The sequence below is a fragment of the Numida meleagris genome, chromosome 3 (genome assembly GCF_002078875.1).
Source record: "Numida meleagris isolate 19003 breed g44 Domestic line chromosome 3, NumMel1.0, whole genome shotgun sequence".
Classification (NCBI taxonomy): domain Eukaryota; kingdom Metazoa; phylum Chordata; class Aves; order Galliformes; family Numididae; genus Numida; species Numida meleagris.
In genome coordinates, this window is record NC_034411.1 from 97,176,941 (window position 1) to 97,197,097 (window position 20,157).

The following is a 20,157-nucleotide window of genomic DNA, read 5'->3' on the forward strand; positions in this document are numbered from 1 at the left end:
TCAGCGCCTGTCGGCCCGCCCGGCCCGGGCTCCGCGCGCGGCGGAGGGCGCTGGAGCGGCCCCATGGATTTCTACGAGGCGCACCCCTCCGGCAAGGTGGAGTTCGGCAGGTAACGGCCGCGCCGCACCGCGGGTGGCCGGGGCGGCCGTTGCGGCCGTCGCGTCGGGAAGCGGCGCCGAGCGGCGTTCCCGCTGTTAGCAACTTCGGTCTGTGTGCGGAGCTCGTCTGCGATAGCTCGACCGGCGGGGAGCCGCGTGCCGGAGCCGTGCGTGAGTCGCCGTGACCGGCGCTGACGCGGTGGCCTAAAGTCGCCGAGCGTCGGACCGCGGGCGTCTGGAGCGGGGCGCCGGTTTCAGGGCGAGGCTGGATGGGGCCCTGGGCAGCCTGATCCGGCTGCGGTGGCCCTGTCCGTTGCAGGGGAGCTGGACTAGGTGGCCCTCGGAGGTCCGTTCCAGCTCTAAGGGTTCTGTGATTCCTTAAGAAGGCGTCGGGCTCTCGGCGGAGCTCGGCGCTGCTCTGCGGAGCCCGGCTGCTCTCTGGAACGCCGTACGCGCCCGGGGCCTGCGGCACTTACTGTGTGTGCTTCCAGTGCCGCGCTGTAGATGAGGACGGACCGACGGACGGGCACACCTGAGCAGCTTGCCCTGCCCTGCCCTGCCCTGCCTGGGGACACCTGCTGCTCGGGAGCAGCTCCACGTGCTGCCGTGCCCACGCCAGCGCTGTGAGGAGGACGAGCTGGTTTTCTCTCGTTGATAAATTCGCATTTTCCTCACAGAAGCTGTGGTTCTGTGTAGGCATCGCCGTGCTGCCAAACCCTGTTCCTTCCCTCTCGTTAGAGGGTAGGTTGCCTTCAGGGCATCGTGCGGTGACAGCTGGCACAGAAACGCGTCGTTCTGGGATTCGCTGGAGCTCGTGGCTGTGCCAGCGCTGGGGCTTTGGCTCTGTCGTTCCTAGCGGGTCCGGCGCTGGTGGCTGGGCCCTCGGATGTGGCACTGTGCACACGCTGCTGCCGTCGCTTTTTTCTTGCAAGCGACCGCTTGAGGGCTTCCCCACTGACTACAGGTGTTTGAGTTTCCTTTCATTGCAAAGTATAAGGACAAGAGCCTGTACCGTGTTCCTGAAGAAGACTTGGCTTGTCTTCTGTTGCGCAGTCTGTGGTAGAAAGTGGATGCACCGGGTACCGGCAGAATCTGCATTTCAGTAAGAGTGTGTCAAGGGAAAGCTGTGCAAACACCTAGCGAAGTGTTGGAAGAGCTTGGCTTCTCTGTTGTTTGCTTTTTCCCCTGCTCTGATGCTGCTTTATAGGTACAAAGTGCTCATATAAACCCAGGCAACTCCCCCTCGCTCCAGCTGCTGAAGCCCAGCCGAGTGTCCCACTGAAGCTCATCGAGACCACTTGTGTAACCAGTGGAGGCTCGAACGCATCATTTACAGAGTGCTTGGCAATCTTTTTGGTGGAAGGTGGTGATAAATGCAGGATCGTGTTAAGCTGATTATAGCGATTAGAGTATTTCACAACTTCTCATTTCACAACTTTTTGTGTTTGTAGCATGTTTCAGTCTGGATGCATCTGGGTAAAGAGCAGTTGAAAAGAATCGTTCTCTTTTGGGGAGGGGGTACCGAGGTGGTGAGGAAGTGGTGGTTGGTTTTTTTTTTTCGGTTGTTTTTTTTTTTTAAACAATAACTTTTACCAATCTATTAAAAATTCAAGTTTTTAATTATTTAAGAAAATTAAAAAGCATCCCCTCTTCCACCCAGTCTAGGTGTTGTGCTTGCATTGGAAAGAAAACTGAGCTTGATTAAAAGCCAGCTCTGACCTTTATCTTGAGCTGACCTTAAAGGTGAAGCATATGTCCCACCATCAAAACCAGAGTTATGTGCAGTGGCTTGAGCTGGTGGGGCAGGCTGCTCTGCATAGGGCCCGCTTTCACTTCTGGGCAGCAATCACAAAACACTCAGAGCAGATCCAGCTTCTCAATGTGCTACACTGGCAAGGAGATGTCCGTGATTTATTTTTTTGTGGGGTTTTTTTTTTTTTTTCTGTTTTTCTCCCTGTTGATGCTTTTTCAAACTAGGGTCACACAGATTGCTTCAGCGATAAGCAGGCAGTAAATCTTCACTTGCCAGAAGCAGTAAGGGCTGCACTGGCTTGGAGCACTCGGGCTGGTTTCCCCGTGCGGTCTGTAACTCGCTGGCAGTGCTAGGTGCTGCCTTCACAAAGCTCTGCGAACAAAGATGTTTGGTTAATTTGCACTTCCTAGTCCCACATGGAAACTAGAGCAGGTCATGGCTCGCTAGTGTTATGTAGGTGTGCTAGAGGTTTGGTAGGTGGCAGGCCAGTGAGCACGTATAGCTTCTGGGTTGGAGTCAGAGTGTTGGCGGGTCAGTGGTGCTCTGAGGCAGCGCTGTGATTGTACGCGGGCTGGTGTAATCCAGCTGAGTTTGGTCAAACTAATCCTGATGTACGCGGAGCGTGAGTGAGATCAGAATTAGGTTTCTGGGCTTTTTGTGTTGACTAATCCTTGCCGCGCACTGAATCAGAACCTGAACCCTGTGAAACTGGGACAGCTAACTCTGAAGAACTTCAGGAATGTTTTTCATGTGTTCTAACAGGTGTGTGGGTTTTCTTCTTTTTTCATGATTCAAGTAAAAGACCCGTGTTGGTTCTTCAGAATGACTCTCTCTACTCCCAGAGACGTCCTTACACCAGTGAAGATGAAGCCTGGAAATCCTTTCTTGAAAACCCCCTTACAGCAGCTACCAAAGCTATGATGAGCATCAACGGCGATGAGGACAGCGCAGCCGCCCTCGGACTGCTGTACGATTACTACAAGGTGGGTTGGCGGGGGTGAGCTCTTAGACTGCCTGTGCAAAAACGTCACGTGCTGGGGGATTTTGCAGAAGCCATGAATGGGGAATTGAATCTGTACGTTTTACAAATTTAATTTAAGGAAGAAAAAATTATTTTTTCCAGCAGGTTGATTTCTCTTTAGCTAAGTAAAATAAGCTTGTCTAGATCTTGCTGTGGTGGTCAAAAGCCTCGGCAGTAGGGCTTTGCCTATTGGTTGACTGTAGGTTCTGCGGGAGAAAGTGTATCATTAATAGTCATGGAGAATGAGACTTGGGAGCATGTCTGTCTGGATGCAGATATGCATTTCTTTTTGCTTTGTGGTAGCTGTTCTGGCAGGACTGGCTGTTGGCTTTTTCTGGGGCTCTAGCGTGCTGCCACGGCATCAGTTGAAGGTACAAATATAGATTTTTGTGTGTGTGTGGGGTTGTCATCCCGAAGGGCTTACTGTCTGCATCCCTCTAACCTTCGGTGAGCTTCTGCTGCCATAATCTGTTAATCCTTGGACGACCCTGGTCATCTCTTGTGGCATTCAGGGTCTTCTTAGAGACATTTACCTTCCGAGATTCTCACTGCTAACCTGATTTGCCTGGAACATGCTTCACTGAGCTTTCTTCCCTAAATATTAGACATCTAAGACCGGATAGTTTTCTTCACCCCAGCGTTCAAGTCAGCGGAGAGCAGCAGGCACTTGCATGCAGAGGGTGACCTGGTTGCGCGTGGTGGCCTGGCTCACCACGTGGAGATGCCTGTCTTCTCTTTGCTGAGCAGGCAGGGACGCCAGAAGGCTGACTTGGTTCTGCTGCCTGATGTTGTGGTTAATGTCTTTGAAGAGTGGCGAGCACAACTGCCAGCCTCGGTACATTCCTCACGCTGTAGGAGAGGTCGTCTTCTGTCTGTTATATTCCTGCCTTAAATATCAAAATATTATTGGAATGTTTAATATAGAAGTTAGTGTTCTACGCGCACAACTGAATGCCACAAACTCATTGATGTGGATGTTATTCAGCCAGTTTTGTGACAAAACTGTTTCTGCTTTGTGCCTACACTTCTTATGCTCTTGAGCACGGGGAAAAAAACACACAATAATCCCCCCCAAAAAACAGAACAACTTTAATCCACGTAGTCTACTTTGATTTCTAAATCTGTAAGTTACAAAGAGAATGTTGGTGCTGATCCTTCACGCTCAGCAGAGCAGTAGAGGTTTGCTGTACATTCATGTCTAGTTTTGGGTTTCTTCATGCTTGGATACCAGTAGGTGTGTAGAAAAATCAGTGGAAAAACAGGTATTTGGCAGACTTATGTGAGACAGAATGGCTAGAGGTTGAAAGATTTATTGTTATGAAGTAATGCTAGAGGGACAGCGTCTAGGCATTCAGAATACGCCTCCTCTTCCTTTGCAATATTAAAAGCAGCTGATGAGATCACCTTTGAATGTCTTATATTTAAAACAAAAACTAACAAACCATTAGAAAACAAACGTTCACAAAAGCCAGCAACTCGGCTCAAATTTACTTCCATTTGACTAATGGGCTACTGTGACAGTTCTGTTGGTTCTAGTGGGACATTACAGGAAATCAGTGTTTGGCCAAAATCTGGATTCTCCAGGTTTAGACTTTTGTCCAAAGGCAATTTGGAAGAGCTTGTTTTTTTCAATTAATAGTTATCATTGAGGCTTAGTACTCTTTGCTCAGAGCTTCTCAAAATTCTGCAAATGACTGTGGAATAACCAATTCTGATGTTGTTAGAGATTTCGTGTTAAATGGAACAGCCAGGGTTCAGGCTTTAGTCGAGGCTGTTAAGTATGCTTTTCACGCAGCTATGTCACCGGCATTAGAGTTAATTAGCAGTAAAGTGGTGATGCTTCATGTTGCACTTGAGCTGGCAAACACAAGCAGCATCCAAATGTGCTTGTAATGCAGGCTTCAGCAAGGGAAAGGGCTGAGAGTTTGCTCCTCCTCGCACAGAAAAATGTCTGTTTTAATTGTTCAGGTGGCACACTGAGGATAGCAAAAGCCCTGACCGCCACGTGTGTGTTTGTGGAGGGACTTGTGTGGGCTTAACTGTGCAGCAGAGGGGCGAGTCAGGCTGTTCTGCCCTGTGGCTGTTAGGCTGAGCTTAGGGTTTGGGCTCTCGCCAATGGCTGTGGGGTGAGTTGCACTGAAAACTACTACAAAGTGAGCGTCTGTCCAAGGCTCTGCTTTCTGCTCTGAAATGCCCCCGTAGTCTCTCCTAGCAGTGGCTGTGGGGGCAGCCTCCTTGGGGCGGTGCTGGGGACACCTACGCCTGTTTGTGTGTCCCTCTGGGGAGAGCTGCTGAGGCAAGAACTGAGTTTGCTGCTGCCAGGACCATTCTTTGAGCCCCCAGATTCCAGGTCTGGAGAAGCGAAGCCTTGGGTGGTGGTCTTTGGGAACTTGAGAACTTACCTCCTGGTCCACTTCATCTCTGTGCTGGTGTTCCAGCCCGTGAGTGCCACTTTTCCTCTGGTTTTAGCACAGTCTAATGTTGGCTGGGTTGCTGACAGCAGGATCTGCTGAGCAGCACGTGGGATGGGCCTGGCGTCCCAAAGCAGCTGTGTTACCATCAGTTAGGCTGTAATGCTAATAATGACTGGTATCAAAGAGTGATGCTTTCTTAATTTGACCAAACAAGGGGAAGAGCTTTAATGGCTGTGTTTGAAGGAGATTTTTTATATATAGAAGAGTGCAATTATGGCAGGTGTTGTATTTCCCAGGTTCCAAGGGAGAGGAGATCTTCAACAGCTAAACCGGAGGTAGAACATCCTGACCAAGATCATAGCAAAAGGTATTTGTTTTTATTACTGTGTTTCTGCTTCTCCCCCTTTCCACCAAAGCTTCTGGAGGAAAGTTAACTTGTCTGCCTCAGGAACAGGAACGGGCTGCACTGTGTTGTGGAGAGCTGGGACCTAAACTGCTTTTCATTGCCATCCATCTGCTTTCTGTCTACTTGTGTCATAATCTGCTTGGCAAAGGCTGCTTTCTTTAAAATTAGGCACTGTCTGGTAACACAGGTTCCCCTTCCCAAGGGTCGCAGAGGTGACTGGTGACCTTTTGTTTTTGCACACTGAGGATTTTGGTGCCGTGCACCAGCAGTGTTGCTCCCTCATGCTTGGGCTGAAAGGGAGGGACTTCAGAGTGCTTGGGATTTAGTTTGGTATTGTACTGTTTGTGGACTTGTTTGTATCCTCTGGAACTCCTTTCTTTCTTCAGCTTCCTGCTTTTTCTCTGTCTTATGCCTCTTTACTCAAAGCAGATGATACTGGTTAGGTAAATTCTGTGCAGGTGAAGTTCATTCAAGCCACCCTTCCTCTCCCACCATCTTTTCCTTTGGACTGATTAGAAGCTAAGAGTGTTATAAGGACCTGAGGTGAGGATGTGTGATCTAGCTGAGCTGATTGAATGACGTCTTGTTGAGCAGAGCAGTCTGGTTCCCAACCACGTGTTCCCGCTGCTCCCCTAGTACGAGATACAGTCTTCTACTGACCCATAACCTAGCAGGAGAAAAAAGTGATTAGCTTGCTGTCAGTTGAACAAGCCAAACTGGCTCTCCAGGAGGACAGGGGAGTGTCTGAATTGGTGCTGTGGAGAGGGCAGGACCACATTGTTGGGAGGGAGAAAGGAAGGGAGGGCTGACTCTTAGTGGCTGCTAGCTGTGAGGTCAGCTCACCGCAGATGCAAATGGCATCCTGGCAGCAATGAGAGTGGGAAGCTGTGTAAACCATTCTGGGGAGTCTTGATGTGGATTTTCTTGAGGGGCTGTGCATGAGAGAGGGCTGTAATTTCCCTTTGAACTCTTCCTGAGTAGCAAACAGTCTTATGGCAGAGGAACAGCTACTTTACTCTCAATCCCCCTCCATCCACTAAAGAGCAGTTTCATGCAGCCTAGTGTGAGCCCACGCGTGCTGATGCGAGGTGAGAGAAGCCTCAGTGTTTGGTTTTTGGACTGCTGTTTTCCAGGCGGTGAGAATCTGGGCAGTGAATCCTCACTCTTCGCTCCAGGGTAATTCATCTCCAGGGTGGAGCTGTTAGCAGTGGATGAGGATTTTTTGTCTTTTTTTATTATTTTGAGTGAGTTTTCTCCATTTTTCAGGTTAGGGTGGAGCTGTTCTTCACAAACGCCAGAGTTGGTATCAGCTGTCCTTGTCCAAAAGGCTGAAAAGTAATTCTGGTTATTGTGGAATGAGAAAACAAGCTGTAAAATTAATGTGCTTTTTCCTTCTTACCTTTTAAAGGAACAGCATCCCAAATGTGACAGAGCAGTCGCTTATTTCCACTGGAGAAAACAGGGTCCAGGTTCTGAAAAATGTACCTTTCAACATTGTCCTTCCGCATACGCCCCAGATGGGCATGGACAAGAGAGGCCACCTTACAACCCCTGACACGACGGTCACTGTTTCGATTGCAACGATGCCCACCCATTCCATCAAAACGGAAACGCAGCCCCACGGCTTTGCAGTGGGCATCCCTCCGAGCGTTTACCACCCTGAACCCCCCGAGCGGGTGGTGGTGTTTGACAGGAACCTCACTCCTGACCAGTTCAATTCCAACACTCAGCCGCAGAGCTCCCAGAGGCGAACGCCGGACTCTACCTTCTCAGAGACCTTCAAGGAAGGCGTGCAAGAGGTACCAAGAGGCACTCTGTGTGTTTTAACCTCCCTGTAGAGATCCAGTTCCGTCTTCTATCGCTTTTGTTATATAAGGCAGAAATGTCTAGTGATATAGAAATAGAAGGCTTCCTCAGAGAGGTGCATAGGTATAACCTTACAAATAAAACTCATACAACATGAAATCATTATCAAAAGCAAATGACTAATCCTACCGATGACAGAGTTGTTGGCTTGCAGAGTGTGGAAATAGTTATCTGGATCCACAGCACCAGGCTAGGTTTTACAAGAAGGAGTTCAGCACTCAGCAGGGCCTGTGCAGGTACCTAGCTGAAGTGACTGTGTTTATAAGCTCCCTCACTGCTAGTTTCTAGGCATACCATGTGTCAGTGTAAAACAGTCAGTATTAGGGGCACTGACTGAGTGTTAAACTTGGATGAAAATCCATGTGTTTTGTTTTGTCTTATCAACTGAGAAGAGAGCAACCGTGTTTTGATTTTATTTATTTTTAAGACATGCATTGAGGACATAGCTGTGCTCTTTCTTTGAGATTTGGGAAAGCTTTAAAATGTTGCCATAATCTGACTAAGAAGACTTGTGAGATGTTGTGCTAAACTGGAACCCAGACGTGTTTGATTGCAACCCTGCTCCAGTGTCCTGTTTTCACAGACCAGAAATCAGTTGCCTGGTGATCAGCTTGCCTGCCAGAAGTTCTGTGATAACACTTACCTGTTTCATCTTGACTTTTCTTGTTGCTTCTGTGTTAATTGTTGTGTTGTGTTGTTGTTGTTTTTTGTCTACCCCAGGTTTTCTTTCCCGCTGAATTGAATCTCCGGATGGCCAACATGAACTCAGAAGATTATGTTTTTGACAGTATCTCTGGGTAATGCTTCAAGCCTCCCTCTCGGCCCTTTCCCTCTTGTTTTCTTAGCATTGGTTTGGCTGAGCAGTACAGCTCACTCCCTTTTGCACCGAGTCTCTGTCAGGCACTGGCAACTGTAGATGTCATAATCACAAACAGTGCTTGCATATTTGAATTTCATAGTTGAAAATCCTGCCTACGTCTTTAAGGAAAACTACCTGCAGGATTGGAAACAGCACCCTGTTGCTGTCCTTGTATGTAAGTACTTCCTGTCCCATAGGGAGATGCAGTGCTGTCTCAGTTTGGCAGTGGTCTCAGCTGGCTTCCACTCGCTTCCTTGCCTGCTTGCCTTCCTCTGTCCCTGCTAGAAACCTACAGCAGAAATAGGAAGCGTGAAACTTGCCTGAACTTCGGTGGAGGAGAATAAGATAGTTGTTAGGTTAGTTGCAGTTGACCAAGAGGGAAGAGATCGTGGCCACTGAGTGGCTTATTAGCTTGTGAATTCAATTGCTAGTAGTTACTTATTCCATGAGAGCAGCATGCTGCTCTGAGACAGAATAAGGAGCTTTCAGACTTGCCTCCTGCTGTGACTTGGGATTTAGCTTGTGAAGAATTCTCTTTAAATCTTCATTCATGAAGGACACAGTTTAAGAAGGGGCTCATCCTGTTTTCCAGCCTCCTTGCCTGTTGATGGCTTAGTGAGTCAACTAATGACCTTGGAATTTCTCCAAATTAAATGTAGAATGTTTAATCAGCTTTCCAGGAAAGTGCCTTACCAGTCACTGCCGTCTTTGCTTCGTAGGAATAACTTTGAATATACTCTGGAAGCCTCCAAGTCCCTCCGACAGAAGCCTGGGGACAGCACGATGACTTACCTAAACAAGGGTCAGTTTTACCCAATCACATTGAAAGAAGTCAGCAGCAGTGAAGGAATCCATCACCCCATCAGTAAAGTCCGAGTGAGTGGCAGCTCTTGTGGTTTCTTGGGAAAGAGGGTGTGTATGTTGGTAGCCTTAAACTCTCCCAAAGTGCAGTAATCTAAACCAGAGTATCAGCACTAAGGGCAGCTTACCAGCTCTGTTACGTCAATGTTCATTCCTTTGCTGTCCACCTACTTCCAGACCGACCTATCTTGGCTCAGTCTGCTAAGAAGCATTGTCAGCACTTGTGTAAAAGTGATGCAACACCTGGAATGAGATTCATGAACTCCAGTTAGGAGGGCAGTTCTACTCATCTGTTTATGACCCAGAAAACGCTGCTGTCTGCCTTCCTGTTGCGTGCCAGGTGTACTGCACTACTTGACTTTGGAAGGCCTAATGCGGAAAACTTGATACCAAGGAGAACTTCCAAAACAAATGTACTCTGTGGCCTTTTCTCTTTTGCATGTTTGTGTTTTATTTTCTTTAATCTTCTGTCCTCCCCCCTCCTTTTAGAGTGTCATCATGGTAGTGTTTGCTGAAGACAAAACAAGAGAAGATCAGCTCCGGCACTGGAAGTACTGGCACTCAAGACAGCACACAGCCAAACAAAGATGCATTGACATAGGTAAAGGAACACTTTTTTGCTGATGTCAAACTCCAAACTTAATTTGTTGGCATTGTTTTTCTGCTAAAGCTTTGTTATTTTAAGGAGTCTTTGCATTATGCTTTCAACTCTGTAGCTTTTCTGAAAGACTGGAGAGCGCTTCTGATTGAACTAATGTAGTTTTTAGGACTCCTTAAAGAGGCTGGACTTTTTGGAAGGTTTTATTTGGTTTGTGAACGAGCTGAGTTTAGAGACTTGTGTTGGGTGATCTAATGACCCTCTCCAAATTACAGTTGCTTTGGCATGTATCTTGGTGGTTGTAGCTAAATTGCATCTTACGCACTCTGTGGCTGTCCTAAATACTGTATTTCTTCGAAGGGTAAGATCCTTGTAGAAGTACCTCAACACTAGTGACCCTCCTTCCCACAGCTTTCTTTGCTCACAACTGGCCTTTGGTTCGCATAAAAAGAAAAAAAATAAAAAAACCTGCAGATTTCCACTTGCCTCTAGATAAGACTGTGACTGGCCAGCTTCCAGACTTCTCTGGCAGAAGGCTGGGTTGTACTCTGAGTCTTCCTCCTGTAAATAAAAGCGAGGATTAATCACTTGGCACTTAAAGCAGACGTACATGCAAATCTTTGTTTGTTACTGAATGAGTTTTATTGAGAGCTTTTACCATTGCCGTACAGAGTAGAGTTTCCCCTATGTAGCAGCTTATGACTCAGGACGTGCAATATCCATGATGTCTGCCTTTCTCATTGGAGTTTCTAGTTGGGATTTTTTGCCGCCTGCGTGGGATTTTGGTTTTATGTTGTCCATTGTTTTTTCTGTGTTTGGTTTTTGGTCTGAGAACCATTTCCAGACTTTTTAGTGATCCATTCTTAAGTACAATTCAGCTTCCTTTGCCCCTAAAGGGTTGCTGAGGAGGTGCAGCTTTTTGCTGCGGTGTGTGTTTGAAGTACTCTGGGTGGTATCACCTCTTCTTCTCCCTCGTGCTTTTTTTCTAACAGCTGACTACAAGGAGAGCTTCAACACCATCAGTAACATTGAAGAGATCGCATACAATGCCATATCCTTCACTTGGGACATCAACGAGGAAGCAAAGGTATGTGACCACAGTTTTATTTCCTGTCCTTTCAGTAGATTCATGGCGTGGGGGGAGGAGAAGGGTGTGTGGCCTACCCGGTGATTAGCATGTAACAAGTTTGTTTACGCTCTTATATTAGGCAAAACCTCCTGGCTATTTCTTAAGAGGGTTTGTATGTGCAACTGCAGAGAGCTTTGCAACTGCTCTGAAGTTCTTGACAGAATTGTCTGCTGAAAGACAAGTACTGACAAAAGGAAGCACTGAACTTTTCCAGAGCAGATGAAGTGGTACGAGAGGTGGGATTGAGTGTAACTGAGCTTCATAGAATTATAGAATGGCTTGGGATGGAAGGGACCTCAAGGATCATCAGGTTCCAACCCCCCTGCCGCAGGCAGGGCCGCCAACCTCCACATCTAATACTAGATCAGGCTGCACAGGGCCCCATCCAATCTGGCCTTAAACACCTCCAGGGACAGGGCATCCACAGTCTCTCTGAGCTACCTGTCCCAGCACCTCACCACTCTCATAGTAAAGAACTTCCCCCTGATATCCAACCTAAATCTTCCCTCCTTCAACTTAAAACCATTTCCCCTTGTCCTCCCATTATCTGCCTCTTCATAGAGTTGACTCCCCTCCTGTTTGTAGGCTCCCTTTAGGCACTGGAAGGCTGCAATGGGGTCACCCCGCAGCCTTCTCTTCTCCAAGAAGCCCATCTGAGCAAGCCCAGCTCCCTCAGCCTGACTTCATAGGGGAGGTGCTCCAGCCCTCTGATCATCTTTGTGGCCCTCCTCTGGACCCTCTCCAACAATTCTGTCTTTCTTGTACTGGGGGCCCCAGGTCTGGATGCAGTACTCCAGATGGAGCTTCATGAGGGCAGAGTAGAGAGGGACAGTCACCTCCCTCTCCCTGCTGGCCACCCCGCTTCTGATGGAGCCCAGGATGCCATTTGCTTTCCAAGCTGCAAGAGCACACTGCTGGCTCATGTCCAGTTTTTCATCCACCAGGACTCCCAGGTCCTTCTCTGGAAGACTACTCTCAAGGATTATTCCTCCCAGTGTGTATGTATGCCTGGGATTCCTCTGGCCTAAGTCCAAAACCTTGCACTTTGCTGTGTTGAACCTCATCAGATTCACTGAGGCCCACCTTTCAAGTCTGTTGAGGTCCCTCTGAATGGCATCCCTTCCTTCCATTGTGTCAACCACACCACTCAGCTTGGTGTCATCAATGGGCAGCAGCACGTTCTCTTGGTAGGGAGTGGGGGGGGGGGAATGGGACAATTTCTCAGGAGTTAAGGCTATGATGATGGGATCATATTGAGGGAGTAGCTGCTGCTGTTGAGCTGACGAAGTATGTGTTGCTGAAACCACGGATCCCAACACACCGTGACCTATTTCAAGTTACAGCAGCCTTCTGGTGAACTTTGTTTTGACCTTTTTGCAGAACTTTGGGCACTACGGTAGGTGTGTCAGTACAGGCAGCTTTGCTAGCTAGTAGAGAACTGTGGCTGTTTGAAGCCATTCCAGCATTTGGAAAGGACCTGTGTGTCTTCTAGCTGGCAGGATAACAGGTCAGAGAGAACAGAATATCTTCAGTTCCAAAGTCAGTTCTCAGCACTTTGTTGCTGGAGTTGGAATACAGAAGTCTTCTGTGGAGAGTTTCTTTACTGCCGGGGCTGACAATACTGGGTTTTCTTTAAAATTTGGGAACTGTTTCCTTTGTTTTTTGGAGACTGGCTGTTTATTTGCTAGTATCTTGTGCTAGTCACCAGCATTGTGAGGAGAGCTGCTGGGGGCTCCAGTGCCATGTCTAGGAAGAGCCCTAGCTGGGGACACATTGGCGCTCTTGGCAGCAAATGCAGAGGTCCTTCTAGAGCTGTGTGTGCTGCTGTGCTCTGCGAGAGACAGAAGATGTTGTCGCTGCACTGAGCTTATTGCTATTGCACGCTTTACTCTGTGCTGCACAAGAGCATAACCAAGGAGCAGGGCATAGAGCTGATGCTGGGAACCTGGTGGCCATCCTGAGGAAAGCTATCCTGTCCCACCAGCTGACAGAACCCAGTAATTTTCTTCTTATTTTACCCCTCGGGTCAGTCCTAGTAAATAAGCAATGAGCAGCTCAGCATAGATGTTCAGGATTCAGTATGTCCTTTGTCGACGGAGGAGCAAACTGTTCAACAGCTCCACCGTGTCATCCTTGGCATGTCCAGGCAGAGACTCTGGTTTTAGTGGGTACAGCAGCATTCATCTAGGTGAACCAAAAGATGAACCAAACCTTTTAAACAGGTTTGTCAGCACCTAACTGATGAATTTGAGTGTATCTGTTTGAAGCTGGTGCAGGTGTTTATTGCTCAGGTGCTCTAGAGACACCTGAATGAGTAGTTCAGTTTTTGCAGGTTCATAGTGAAATTACCAATAGCAGCTTGAAAATGTCTAGGGACCCTCAAAGTTGTATTTCATCTCATGGCTGATATTTATGGGAGGAGTTGGTGTGGGGAGTTGTGACCAAGACTGGTTTTATAGCTATGTAGGATGAATCTCCTTCCTTTCAGCACAATACCCATGCGCTCTGAGTGCCAGTTTTGTATGAATATGGATAAAGCACTGGCATCTGAATCTTGAGACGTGGGTCCAGAGTATTTTTGTCTTATTTTTTAACAAGTGCTCTGTGTGTTTAAATGTCTATTTAGCTTTATTATCTTTTTTTCCTTAGTGGATGCGTTTTGTCAGTGGTTGGATTTCTCATCAGTGAGCTGCAGCTCTTGCTCAACTCCTGTGATCTTATCAGGAGATGCCTGAGCCAATTTCAACAATTCTTATTGCATGGTTCATTTACCTTGCGTACACGCGCGCTCTCTCTCGCACTCTCTCAATCTCCTTTCTTTTTTTTCCTTCCTCAAACAATAGTCTTCAAGTATACAAGGAACAGAGAATAAAGAGAGCTGAATTTCTGATGTTGCAGAAGGTTCTTCACAGTAATAAACAGTGTCTTACGATTAATAACAGCAGTGTTGTGTAGATGGTATGTTTAATCAGCCAGCAAGCCTTGATTATTAGAAACTTGCTTCCCGAGCCCTGGAGTTACCTGGACTAGAGCCAGAGAATTCTTATGGAGCTGCTGCTTCTCTCCTTTCCCTCTTGCTTTTGATTCCAGTTTGCTGTGGGAAGGCTCTGGTCCTGTACAGCGTATTACAGTGGTGTGGGGCTCTGCGACTGAGGTTTCTGGTGCAATTACTTGTGTAGATACTCAGGACTCTGAGTGCATGTCAAAAGTCCTAAGGCAGAAATAGCATATCTTCACAAGAAATTGCCTGTAGCAGCTCTGGGACCAGAGTCTTGTAAGAATTTGCCTTCCCTTCTTGTGCTAGCCCTTGCTGTGTGGGGTTGTACAGGAACATCAGAACTCTAGCACCACTTTACTCCTGCTCTCTGTCACCTTGCTCCCTGAGAGATTGCTTTGCTGGTCCCCTGAAGACGCTGAGGAGTTGGTAGTGCACGGCTTCCTGGTGAAGAAACACTGTTTTCAGGTAATAACAACTATGTTTACTCTGTATTAGGGAAGATGTTGTATCTGCATAGCTGGAGGATGGAAAGGGAAGGTATTGATAATCCCTCCCCCCCCCCTCCCCCATCAGCGAGCGTTTCTCACCTGGAGCTTTTCCCAGCTAGGAGAGCTAAGTGCGATTCCAGGGCACTGGACATGAGCTCTTACAGGTCCTGCTAGAAGCAATAGGAGTTATCGTGCAGCTGGCTGCATTTGTGTGCTGTTAGGTCATCCCATGTGTGGGGGGACAGGAGTATTTCATGTACAACAGGCTTTTCCCACTCTAGGATCAGCATCTGTGGATTTCAGAGATGTTCTGTACTTCTTTCTAGTGGCTCCTCTCCGCCCTCTTCTGTTCCTTTGGGACAGCACAGAAGTCGCTGGAAATGGCCAGCCTGGGGAAGAGCAGCATAGTGAGTGCTTTGTGGCTTTTGCATATGTGTTTGAACTGGAAAAGGGCCCAGGATCTGAAGTTTCCCTGCTATGAGGCAGTGAAGGGAGCTGAGGGTGGGGAGAAGAAGACCAGGTTTCGAGAGGGAGCTGGGAGTATAGCTGACAAAGTGGCGAACTGTTGAATTGAGTATTTAGGAAAGTCAGCACAGCTTCTCAGGAGCAGTCCCAGTTGGGTGGAAGCGTTGTCTGATGAGTCTGACAAAGATGTGTTGCTGATACACACGCTTGCACGCAACAGGTAATGCTGGAGTTACCCTGAGGCGTTTGGAGGCTTCAAACGGCTTCCCACCCTGTCCTGGGCCTCTGCAGCTCTGGCCAGACAGTCAGGGCAGAATTATTTTTCTGCTAACAGCTTTTAGGTGTCTGAACATGAGCCTGTTGCCTCTTGCTTCTGTCCCTTTATTAGGGATGGGGTGTCTAGAGCTGGGATGGAGCTTTCTGTGGAGGTGCTGCCATTCCCCATTGATTTGACAGTCTTTGAAGTCAGCTTCTTAAGTTAGGGAAGAGGAATCCTGTCCTTGCTGCTCTTTTGTTCTTTTTGTGTCTTTGACTCCATCTGGCAACCAGGAAAAGCATTTGTAGATCCAGGTTATGAGTTTTTGAAACTGAGAACTATCTCTTCTCGGGGCTACGCAGCATGCCTGATTCTTCTTCTCGTGGTTGGTAGCCAGTAGAGGTCTCGCTCAGGGAAGTGGTGGAGTCACTGTCCCTGGAGATTTTCATGAACAAGGTGTATGTGGCACTTAAGAATGTTGTTAGTGGGCATGATGGTTGTGGGTTGATGGTTGGGCTAGATGATCTAAGTGGTCTTTTCCAATCTGAATGATTCTATGAGAATTGTTAATGTGTGCGTGGTTAAATGAACGTTTCTTACAAGTCTTCCCTGCTAGTCTATCCTTAACGTTGGCTGTTGTTCTGTTAGCTGTTACCCGTTAGGCTGTGAAACAAATTCTCTATCCCTTAACCTTGGCCTGGAGACATGGCCTGCTCAAGTCAGTGACAGTTGAACAATCTGGACAGATCGGTTTCCCCAGGGTTAACTGGCTTTGCTGGATCCAGCTTTGCTCGGGAGTTGTCTGAGCTCCTGCCCTGTGTCTGCCCCAGGCAAGCCAGTGTGCTTTGCTCTGGGCTGGGGGCTCTGCAGAGGGGCTCTCGCTCAGCCGCACGGTTCAGCGCTGAGCTGGCTCGCTCCAGGCTTGTTGCCCTGCTGCTGGCACCTGTATTTTGCACGCTCAGCAGCAGCTCTGCTCACAGCCTGTTTGGCTGAAAGCCCGAGAGGTGCAACTCGGCAGAAGAGTACTGGGCAGAACACAGTATAGCAAGCTGGTGTCTTCGTGGCAGTTGTCTTTGCTGGATTTTGTGGTTATATGAACCACAGGTCCCTGCTAGTGTTGGACGCAGCCTTCCGTGCTTGCCAGTGGGTTGTTCTGAAACTGTGGCTCCCGAGCAGGGCCCTGTGGAGGGCTTCTGTCTGCTTGCTTTAGGCTGGATGGTAGGACTGCAGCCAAAAGTGATGTCACTGCACATTAAGGGCCCTATTGTCCTCCCACTCCTTCCCTCCAAAAACAAAAAAAGGCATTGTAAGCCAGGCTCTGTGTGTGAAAGACCCTTTCTACTAAAACGAGGTACATAGTGAGGGTGTAACAGTGGCTTTAGGGCTGGAGAACACTGTGGTAGAGCTTTTAGCTCTTTCCACTGAAGGGAGGATGCTGTGCTTTCTCTGAAGTGACGCTCTGAATTACAGAGTTATTAAACAGTGCTTTTTTTTTTTCTTTTTTTGCCCAAGAAGAGTGGAACAATCCTATATTAGGGTAACTGGAAGCTAATTGGAGTCAGCCTTTAAAAATAGTAATTTGTCCAGTGAGGGTGTTCTTCTGACAGGTCCTTGTGCCTATCAACTGCAGCTCTCGGGCAGGTTTTTGTTAGGTGAGCCCACTTTCTGGAGAGGGTGGATCTTTTGCTGTAACTTGAAGTAATGCTGGGGTGTACGCTGCTGGTTTATTTTAAGAGTTTATTCTAGCACGATTTCCACTCAGCGTTTGCTGTAGGAAGAATTTCAACTTTTTTGATTGATGAATATTGCATGTATTTATATGGATGCCATTGTAATGAAACAGCAGTCATATGCCTCATTAAAGAAGGTGTTGCCACCTTCAGCAGCAAGAGGAGGTACAGGTTTGGTTAGTTGGAAATGAAACTATGAAATGTGATGAGTCAAACATACTTAAGGAAAGATATTGGTTTGAAGCCAAGGCTACAGACCACAAGTACTTTGGTGTACAAGTACATACAGCATTAGGAGCAGGGACATGGGAAAGTCGCAGCAAGCCTTGCATACATTGCTGCTAACACAGACCTCTCCGTTCTGTGACCTGGGTGATCTGAAACCAAGTGTCTGTTGCCTTTTATTTTAAACACTGCAAATCAGAAGCAGTTCTTCAGCTGAGAGTCATTCCTCAGAACTTGGCGTCTTGAACTCCACCATCTTTCTGGGCTTCCAGCATGGAGCTCACTGCACGTTTCTTAAAGCCACCGTGAAAATCTTTCTGCAGTAGCTTTTCTGTGGACAGAACTGGGCGGTGATGATTTAAACTCCATTCCTTTCATACCTGATTGCAAAACTTCCTCTTCAGCCATTTTTGTGCCTTAGTAGACTTCATTCTTCCAGACTTTTTTCTTAAACATAGTGCTTTGTTATTTTGTTTTTTTTCCTTTGCCAAACTGCTTTTATTTTCTTTCCACCCACTCCAATGAGAGCTGACACCTGGGCTGCATCTTTATCTTATCAGAGCATGGGCCGGGGGGAGCGCTGTAGGAATGGGAACCTCTGTTCCCGGTTTTCCCATGTGTTGTGAGCATTTCCTTGCCTCAGAACATGTTGGAATAGCAATCAGCGTTACTCTTTGTGAGCAGGAATATGTATTTTCCTTTCATTACTATGCATTTTCATTCTGTTGATGGAACAAGCTTGCAAGGAAGATGTTCTTTTATCTGGGACGGGGTAATGTTTCCCACTCCGCCTTGCTTGGCGGGGTGTGGGACCCACACTGTGTTTCGTGCCAGTCGCCCAGATTGGGCTTCGGAGGTTTTGAATGCAAACAAATTCCTTGGGCTCCCAGCAGGATGGCGCTCGGTCTCACGGAGCCGAAGCGGATGCGGCCCTATCATGGATCTGCCAGACAACCCTTATTTGGAGCGTCCGATCCTGAAGGCAGGAGGTGGCTGGGGAGCCCACAGGTGCATGAGTTGCCTAATTTTTATCTCTGTCTTGGCTCTCATCCTGCTGATGCAAAACCTGTGGTGCATGTGGGAGGTGAAGAAATGAATGTGAGAGCAGTAAGATTAGCGACCTCTCAGGTGATCGGTACCAAGCTTTTTTTTTTTTCTTCCTCCTTCTTTGAAAGGCAGAGCAGCCTTCCCAGCATTGCTTTCCTGGGCCATACCTTCATGGATGTGTGCAGGCAGACCCGTGCTTGTCCTGCCTGTGCTGCCGGCTGCCTGGCCGCGGCCCAGCTCCACTCCTGGAAGCCACATGGCTGCGTGAGCACAGCACTCTGCCTCCTGGGGCTGCACTGGTGTCCTTTATAAGGCTGTGGGGGCTAGAGAAGGTTTGCATCCAGCTCAGCACGGGTTGAGCACGTTAAGGTCTATCCTGCACACATCCATGTGCTTCTATCTTTAGGAAAGACCCCTTTATTTTTCCCTTTCGCATTTGTATTTATCAGAGCCTTCAGAGAACCCACGTGCTTTCAGCCATCAGCACTTAAATACCAACCTTTGAGCTTCTGGGTAATTTTTCTTTGGTGGATGGCTGATAAATGAGCTGTCTCTGGAATTTGGGCCTCAGGCTGTTCCTCCAGCTATCCAGCAAGGAGTGAAGTGACCATGTGGCTGCATACATCTGTGGGTCACCACACAACCAGGCAGCATTCGGGCCTGGAACTGACATTCCCAGAGCTCCTGCTGGCAGGTAGGTTCGAGTCCACTGATCCAAACCACACTCTTATTTAGGTTAGATGGATCCTTTGCCTTATTTGTTCCCTGGGTTTTTAATCTTGAGTGGAAGCCTCAAAGGTTCCTCTTTGGTTAGTTCGGTTGAGGGGTTCCATGGCGCTCTCACAAAAAGTGAAATTAACTTGGAGATAAAGTCAGCTGTACAGCAACTGCTGCCTTCCCCAGCCAGAGACCACAGGAATGAGCTCGCCGCTCTGGGGGAAAGCGAAGTGCAATGCAGCACGGACCCAGTGGGTCCTGTTGGGTGAGGTCTGTGAGGCCCCAGGCTGGCTCTGGGAGCAGGGAGTCTGGTGAGCCATCTGCAGCGAGGCCGTGCCTTGGTGTTACGGAAATGGGACGCACTGGAATCCCTTTGCCTGCTGCATCTTGGACAGAAGTGTCTCAGGCAGAATGCTGGAATTAGTGAGGCACGGTCAAGAAAAATGGTTTGTTCTGCATTCCCAAGGAAGCAACTTCTTGCAGTTTAGTCTGTCCCCGGTGGGTATGTTGTAGACTCCAGGCTTTGTATTCTCTCCAAATACAGCGAACCAAAGTCTCAAGCATCCTGATAGATTCAAGTGGAGTATAACATTAAAATAGGAGGCTTTTGCCTACCTAAGAGTGCTAGAAAAAAAAAATGACTTTTTTCTGAATTGAGGAAAGAAATAGCCAGTGGACTTGGATTACTGAGACGTGTCTGCGTTCTGATTACAAAAACATAATGGAGCATAAATAGGAAGAGCTGAATGCAATTTAGCTATGTTCTGTTTAAAAAAACAAAGTCACATGGAGCAAGGTGATTGGACAAGGGTGGTCCCAAGCCCATATATGTTTTGGGCCATATTCAGAAGGGAATCCATGGCATGAGTGGAGATCTGTTATGGGACCTTAATGCAGGTTCTTCCACATGTGGTGCTGGGAACTGGGCAGAGCTGATTCCTGTCCACGCAGCCTGCTTTTACCTATGCCAGCCCCAGGATCCCTTTCAGCTCTGCTCTGCAGTGAATAAGAGGTGGGCTGTACAAAGTGACATCTCATCTAAAGTTCCTGCATGTGTAGCCTTTGGACTAAGCAAAATTGCTGGTGCTTCTTGTGTGACTAAAGAGCGCTGCGTCCAAGATAAACCAAGGAGAGGAGATCTAGGTACGCAAGCCTTCATTTTAAAAAGACATCTTTCATCTCGCTGACAGCGAGGTTCCTGCAGCGCTTTGATTGCCCTTTAATT

The 20,157-nt window shown here is 47.8% G+C and overlaps 1 protein-coding gene across 3 annotated transcripts in view; it reads left to right on the forward strand.

The window, feature by feature from the left end:
* Positions 1-20,157, forward strand: part of GRHL1 (grainyhead like transcription factor 1) — a 37,774-nt gene that overhangs the window by 627 nt on the left and 16,990 nt on the right. Inside the window, exons 1-8 of one of the 3 annotated variants that reach the window (XM_021390473.1) lie at positions 64-110; positions 2,649-2,835; positions 5,584-5,654; positions 7,102-7,492; positions 8,280-8,356; positions 9,138-9,294; positions 9,769-9,880; positions 10,870-10,964. In XM_021390473.1, the coding sequence (XP_021246148.1) occupies positions 64-110; positions 2,649-2,835; positions 5,584-5,654; positions 7,102-7,492; positions 8,280-8,356; positions 9,138-9,294; positions 9,769-9,880; positions 10,870-10,964 (1,137 nt within the window). Of the gene's footprint in view, positions 1-63; positions 111-143; positions 271-2,648; positions 2,836-5,583; positions 5,655-7,101; positions 7,493-8,279; positions 8,357-9,137; positions 9,295-9,768; positions 9,881-10,869; positions 10,965-20,157 lie in introns of those variants that run through there. The other 2 variants (XM_021390475.1, XM_021390474.1) reach the window with 2 other exon arrangements.